At 40.8% G+C, this 7,882-nt stretch overlaps 1 protein-coding gene across 8 annotated transcripts in view; it reads left to right on the top strand.

Annotated features, from left to right (window-relative positions):
* ASCC3 (activating signal cointegrator 1 complex subunit 3) overlaps window positions 1-7,882 on the top strand; it is a 247,270-nt gene that overhangs the window by 229,145 nt on the left and 10,243 nt on the right. The window contains exon 38 of one of the 8 annotated variants that reach the window (XM_023762286.1): window positions 5,460-5,525. The exons of the other annotated variants lie outside the window; for them this stretch is intronic. Within the exon in view, the coding sequence (XP_023618054.1) occupies window positions 5,460-5,492 (33 nt within the window). The 3' untranslated portion in view covers window positions 5,493-5,525. Of the gene's footprint in view, window positions 1-5,459; window positions 5,526-7,882 lie in introns of those variants that run through there. 8 annotated transcript variants of the gene reach the window in all.

Genomic DNA, 7,882 nt, shown 5'->3' with positions numbered 1-7,882 from the left:
CTTCTGGGGTAAAGTCAGAGAAAGTACTGTGACACTGTGCTATGAAAAGATTCTTATGAACATATTTATAGCATTTATTATGACAAAAATATTGGGTCATTATTTACCACTGACCTGAACCTTGAAGGAGTGTGCCTTTCTATCAAGAAAGCTTTTTTCCGGTTTTCCCATCATCGTAAAACTGCTGGGAGCTCTTCAACTAAGTAGTGCATTTATTTCCTAGCAGATGTCTAACAACTAATGTTTTAACAGGCTGCCTGGGATGAATTTCCATAGTTGTTTTTTTTTTTCTAAACTTTCTATTTTATAATTTTAAATTTACAGAAAAGATGCAAAGATAGAACAGAGTTCCCAGATATTCATACCCAGTTTTCCTCTATTACTAACTTATGTTAACATGGTACTTTTGTCATAATTAATGAACTGATATTGATTATTATTAACTAGAGTCCATATTCATTCAGAATTCTCCAGTTTACTTAATGTTCTTTTTCTGTTCTAGGGTCTCATTTAAGATACCACCTTACATTCAGTTGTTATGTCTTCTTGGCTCCTCTTGGCCGTGAATTTCTCAGACTTTCATTGTTTTTATGATCTTTCTATAGTATGTTGCTCTCTCAAGACATTCTATATATAACAATCTGTTTTTATAAATAAATTAAAATCCTTTTTTATCATTATAGACTAAATAAATCTGCCCCTTAAACTCTGATAGTATATTATCTTTATGTCGCTTAATTTGAACAGAAGTAGCACCATTATCTAGTCATTTCAACTTTTGTCATTATCTTATTTTCACGTGATCGTTGTAACCCCTACACTATCATTCCATACTTTAGGATGGCTCTTGGGGGATGTGAGGAAAAGGAGAACAGGTTCCTTGAGAGGGAGGAAGAGAGGGTGCAAGTCATCAGAATGCTGAGGGGGTAGAGAGGCTGGAGCCTCCTCCATGCCACTTCACCAAGACACCTGCAGCCAGTCCTGAAGACAGTAAGGACTAAGTTCACAGACTATTTCTTCTTGTGGTGGGATTTTTTGTTTTGGGTTTTTTTTATTAAAGTATAGTTGACATATATTATTTTCAGGTATAGAACATAGTTACTCAACATCCATATACCTTATGAAGTGATCCCCAATACAGTTCTAGTAACCTTTTGGCATTGAACAAAATTATTACAATATTATTGACTATATTCCCCATGTTGTACATTACATCATCATTCACAGACTTTTTAAACGGAAGTTTAGAAAATTTTAATAATGGACCTTAGACCTACATCTTTTTATCCACCTGATAACATAATTCTTGATGTACAGTAAATGACTTAGCTTTCCTTCGTGTGGCCTAAGCCAGCAATTCTATTTCCCTGCAATGAAGTTATCTTAATTTGGTGGTCACAGTGCTCAAAGTTTCTGTTTTACCCTTGGATTATTTAAATCCAGAATTCAATTTTGTTTGAAAATATATTTAATGCCTGTATATCAAATATTAAGATGTAGTTATAACCAAATAATAGATTCAATTAATTTAAAATTTTGTTTTTCAAAACTTGTGTTGACAAAATTAGTTCAGACACTATGATCAATTAAATGTATGATAATTTATCTGGAGTTTGTATTCTTCTGTTATGTAAGGGAAGAGGACAGATAAACCACTTTAAACCCTTCTTGAAGGGTATATGTAAACTAGAGGTCCGGTGCATGGATTCATGCACCAGTGGGGTCCTTTGGCCTGGCCTGTGGGGATCAGTGGACCTCTGCGCTGCTGCAGCCCGGCCTTACCCGCCAGCTCATCGGGCTCCAGTCTGCTGTCCGCATCAATCCTGCACAGCACAAAGTAGTGTGCAAAGTGGCAGGTGACCGGGGAGGAGCCCGAGCCTGGGCTGGGTGCTGCGCTGCTCCTGTTCATTCCAGCCCCGCTGCACCTATCTCTGCAGCTGCGCTCACCAGCTGTCAGCCCAGTGTCTGGCACCCGTCTGTCAGCTGAGCTGTGCTCCTGCTGTGGGAGCACACTGACCACTAGGGGGCAGCTCCTGCATTGAGTGTCTGCCCCCTGGTGGTCAGTGTGCATCATAGCTATCAGCTGGTCATCCTGTCATCTGGTCATCTGGTTGTCCGGTCACTTAGGCTTTTATATATATATATATAGACTAGAGGCCCGGTACACGAAATTCGTGCACGGGGGGTGGGGAGGGTTCCTCAGCATGGCCTGTGCCCACTCCAATCCAGGACCCCTCTCGCAATCCGGGACTGCTGGCTCCTAACCACTCGCCTGCCTGCCTGCCTGCCTGCCTGATCACCCCTAACCACCTCTGCCTGCCAGCCTGATGCCCCTAACTGCTCCCCTGCTGGCCTGATCACACCTAACCACCTCTGCCTGCCAGCCTGATCACACCTAATTGCTCCCCCCGTCTGGCCTGATCACCCCTAACAGCCTCTGCCTCAGCCCCTGCCACCATGGCTTTGTCTGGAAGGACGTCCGGAAGATGTCTGGTCTAATTAGCATATTACCCTTTTATTAGTATAGATCATTCAGAAGTAGTAGAATATAGGGTAATGAGCACAGATATGAATTGGAAAACCAAGATGAAATCATAACTTTATCATTTTATCCATATGAGAATGAGGTCTGGGATGTGTATAGTTTGTGTACCTCTCTTTGTTTTTGGTCTCTCCCTCTCTCCTCATCCATCCCTCCTTCCTTTCCCACTCTTCCCTCTCTTGCCTCTCAGTCAGACACAGGCAGACACATACACTACCCCATTTCTTCATTTCCTCTGAAACTCCTGAGTTGGCTAATTCTTTTTATTTTTCCAATAATTAAGATCTGCCTCCTCCCATCCCTCCATCCACATCTTTCTTTTCAGATTTCTGCTTCTTTCATCCATTTATGTTTTACTGTCAATGTCTGCAAAATTTCTATTTCAAGTATGTTCTAGATCAGCCGTGGGCAAACTACGGCCCGCGGGCTGGATCCGGCCGGTTTGAAATGAATAAAACTAAAAAAAAAAAAAAGACCGTACCCTTTTATGTAATGATGTTTACTTTGAATTTATATTAGTTCACACAAACACTCCATCCATGCTTTTGTTCCGGCCCTCCGGTCCAGTTTAAGAACCCATTGTGGCCCTCGAGTCAAAAAGTTTGCCCACCCCTGGTCTAAAGTGTAGATCTTTTTCCTCACCTTTCTCAAACACCCATTCATAGTCTTCAGCTCCATCTCTTCTCTTGCAGTCATCATAGTGGCTTCAACATATCCCTTTTCTACTTCATAATTGCATGCATCCCAGACCGTTCCACTCTAATAATTACCGTATTCTGACCACTTTAGGCACCACCTTCATGGTATCACCCTCTGACTCTCCTCTCTAACCACAAGTTCTGTACCAATCAGCTTAACTGAACATTTCTGTTACTCATTGGACCTGGAACCTCTTATGCTTTCCTCACCCATTAGTTCAGTCCCTATTCACTTGCCATCCTAAAAGCATTGGCCCTAGAGTTGACCTTTTCTACAGTGATGTCACCAGTAGGTTCAGATCTGTCAACTCTCTGGATTCTCTGTCAACATCTGAAGCCTCTGCTTCAACACCCAAATTAATCGTAATCACTATTGCTAGAAAAAAATAAAACATTGCTAGTTGCTTCTCTAATTTCTAATTGTTTCTAATTATTTCTATAATTATTGCTTCAAAGTCATGCTTTTAAAACTCACTGTTGTGCTAGTTTTTAATTAATCCCCCCCCAGTACTTTTCCAAACTTTTTCCTCTCCTTTCCAGTACACCTTCTCCCAGCAAGAAACATCACCTCCCACTTACTGAGATGATTGAGACCCTGTAATATGAATGCTATCAACGTCCATCCTCTTCACCCCAAAGCTTCTCTCTCTCTCCACTGATGCTGTGTGTGAGGTCTTCGGGGACTAGCTGAAGCCTCTCTTTCCTCGGAGGCCCACACACCCAGCAGCAGAAACCTCATCTTCCTCTGATCCCAAGAGGGTCTTTTCTGTCTGCAGCTGATTCTGTGCTTGGTATGTGCTGCCTTCTTTTTTGACTTAGGTTTTCCTGCCTCTGACTTCAGAGATACTACAGTCCACTTGGAAAGATAGAAAGTGAACTTTATAAAAATAAGTAGCAATATAATATGACTATATTGGCATTTTAGTGATGAAAGATTAAAGCTTACAGGAGATAAACACAAGCCTAATCAAACTCCTTGATTTTTCAGATGAGAAAAATGAATACCAATGGTGAAGTGATTTGCCTAAAATCTTACATTTAATTTAAAGGCACAATACTCTAAGCTGTTAGGCCAAGTCTCTTTCTGGTATACGAAACCACCTTCAAACCAGAATCAAGTGTTTAGTAGGAGTTATCCATCTGTTTCTACTTAATCCAAACTTAGTGTTTGCTTTAAGCATTGTCTTGTCAGAAGAGCTTCTCAGAGTTCCATTTTACCTAGTAGCACATTTACCATAGGATCTGCTGTCTAATATAGGACCTCCTGGAATTTCATACAACCTTCCTTGCATCCTTAACTTTATAGGCAGTACCTATACTGGTTAAAAGTAAGCACTTCAGAGTCAAGCTCCCCAGAATTTAAGTCCCTACTATACCCACTTACCAGACCTGTGTAAGTGGGTATAGTGGGGATTTAGGCAGGCGTTTGTTTTTTTTTTTAACTGCTCTGAGCCACAATATATTCATCTGCGTAATGGGTTCAAATTCAGTAACTTACATTACATGGTTATCAGAGTGTTTGACAAATAATACACACTTAACAAATGACCACTCTAATCGTAGTTGTTTCAGTAGTGCCCTGAGAGTACCTTAAATGCCCTCACCTCTTTATCCTTTCCCACCCTCACAGTTCTCATCTCCAGGTAATCCCCACTCTGCTGTCCTCACCTCTGCCCCTAAGCTGCTCGTTTTAACTCTCCTGGCTGCCCACTTTGTTCGCTGATTTCTCAGTTCGTACTCCTAGCCCATACTCTCTCTCCTGAGCTCATTTTTACCTGAATCTCTCGTGTGGCTTTATAGTGGCACCTTAGTTAAAATACATTCAAAATCAAACTCATCACCTGCTCTCATAAATGACAGCCCCACAGTTTATGTTAATCATGATAAGGTTTTAATTGTAGTGTAATTTTATAAATGAACACACTGTTATAAATCATATTTCCATCCTGTCACAGCTGGACATGACAAGGAATTAAAATTGATTCCAACTTAGTAGGAGAAAGTCTCATGCACAGAGTCAGACCCATCCATTTGGCCCCTATACTTAGAATCATATTAGCTTTGCCTGGGAGGTAGCATGCCAAGTAGAAAGTGGATTAGCAGTAAAAAAGGACTGTGTATTTGCCTCATGTTAATGCTAAGCTGGTAAAAATGTCCAGTTATTTCTCCTCAGTATCCTAAAACAACCTTTTGTTGTTGAATATTATATATCTGTAAAGGACTTCGAGATGGCCTGGAGAACTGAGCCATGATCTCTAGCTGCTATCAAAGCCAGCCCCACTACAGGCAGGAGCATATGCCTATGGATCCTTATCTACCAGGAGGACTGCTATAACAGATATGAGACACAGGGAGTCCATCCCAGGCTCAGGCTACCAGGACCACCCATTTACATGGACCATCCCTTGGCCTTAGCCCTGTCAGGTGTGTACCTGTGAACAATATCGTGGCTTGCCCGCTCAAACTGAGAACCAAGCCCACATCCTTCAGTTTGGCCTGAGCTACAGGGTCTGTCTTTGGCCTGGTCCCTTGGCTTTCTTCTAATTGCACACCTCTCCTAATGAATATTCTGCCTGTTCCATGCACCTGCTTCCAGCCTCGCATGCCCGGCCCCTGAAGCCTTGTGCTACTCAGTGCAGAAATCAACACCGAAGGGCCCAATAGAGGTCCCTGTTAGAAAGAGTGGATTGTTTTAGGGTGTTCTTTTCACTTCATAGAAGAACTTTAAAGTTCAAAGAAGAACTTTAAAAATAGGCAGCTGTTGATTGACATCTGCTACGTTCTGGGCAGTATATTGGACATCTTATGTCATACATTATCCTATAAGGAGGTATAGTACCCCTTAAGGGTACATTTCTCTTCTAAAAATGAGAAATCTAGCATGATAGAGTTAGGTGATTCCCCAAAATTTACACATAGTAAGTGGGACAAAATTGGGATTTAAACCTGTGTCCATCTGATATCAAAGCTTGTAATTTTTTCCCTACACTCTATTAATAATCTTTGGGAAATGCACAATAATGTGGGCAGAACATTGTTATAATTGTTGTAATGGAATTTTCACTAAAAAAAAGAGTATTTTTTTGAGTGCACTGCACCAAGAGTATGGTGACAAGGAATATTTCCAGATTCTTGCTGTCAAGGAGTCGACCATTTTAAAGGCAGACGTGTAAACAGAGAATCACAATAGGACGGTGGTGGCCTGTGGATGTGGCAAGAGCTGCAGAGGCAAAGGAAAGAAGTGCCTGCAACCCATCTGGAAGAATAGGGAGACTTCACAGGAAGGAGCAGCATTCGAGCTAGACGAAGGATGAATAGGCATTTCCTGGGTAGATGAGATGAAGGAGCAGTGCAAGGGCAAAAAGAACATTAAGAGCAAGGGCGAATGTGGGACATTGTCAGTCATTTAGTATAGGAAGGGGCCGTGGGGTGTGCCAGGAACAGACTCATCAGAGGTGTTGACTGGCATGCAGAGAAGCTTGTTAGCTTTTGTCCTCTACACAGTGCAAAGCCATTGAAGTAATGTAAGCAGAGAAATAACACGATCAGTTTTATTTCTCTAAAAATTTACTTTGGTAACAGTATAAACTATGAATTGAAGAAGAATTAGATGAGAATAAAGGGGTTTTTATAACATTTCAGGTGATTTGGTGAGGGTCGGCACTGAGGCAGTGGTGGGGCGAAGAAAACAGGACAGGCCAGGGAGTGATTGAGCAGAGAACTAAGGGCTTGAACACTTGGCTCACCACATTCAAGTAGTCGCAGAACCTTTTATCGTCCCAGATTCCCGGTCTCCCCACCTGCCTTTTCTCTAAATGAAAACAAGATAAATAATAGTTTCCAATTCATGATACAAATTCTCATTTACTTCATGTAAGCAATCACTTTGCATGATTTTTTACATTTTCACATCTGGGTCATACAATGAAAAATTGTGGGGAGCTCTCATAAATTTTATGAGATCTTTCAACTTCATCATGAAAACTTCAAAGTTAAAAACATATGGTCCATCCATCCAACTCTTCTAGTATGTGAGCCTTTGGTCTGGAATTTATTTCCAGTCAAGCTGTAATGTAAAATCACAAGTAAAATCACCATAGTTACTCCGCATTACAACTTCTAACGTCATCATGATTCTGGATTAGATATAATTATTCATTTCTCCTTTCCTTTGCCGTTCCCTCAAAGAACTCAAGAGTTGTGACTTGTGAACTAATGCTGTTTTTATCTGGGTGGTGTTCATCATGACCTGCTTGTCTCATGCACTTCAAAGAAAGGCAGAGTGTTTTAATCAGCTCTGCAGAGAAACAGGAAAAATAGAAGTAGATTTCCCCTAGATTTATGAACATGTATGTTTGTACATGTAAACACACTGCTATACACACTTATACATACATATAAATATGTTTATTGTACCAGCACTCAGGCTTTATGATGTATAATTAATGGACTCATGGGCGCTCAAGACCAATTTGCCCATTCCAACACATTAACCATGATATCCAGAAACATCGACCCATTTCCCTGGGATGTAAATGAAAAGACCACAGATTGGTTTAGCCATATGTTTTTAAAACTATTTGACATTCTGTAAATTAAGAGAACATAAAAATAGGAAATGCAAAAATTTAGAAAGAAAAAA

Source organism: Myotis lucifugus, unplaced genomic scaffold, assembly GCF_000147115.1.
Source record: "Myotis lucifugus unplaced genomic scaffold, Myoluc2.0 scaffold_240, whole genome shotgun sequence".
NCBI classification, from domain to species: Eukaryota; Metazoa; Chordata; class Mammalia; order Chiroptera; family Vespertilionidae; genus Myotis; species Myotis lucifugus.
This window is presented reverse-complemented; position numbering and strand designations above follow the sequence as displayed.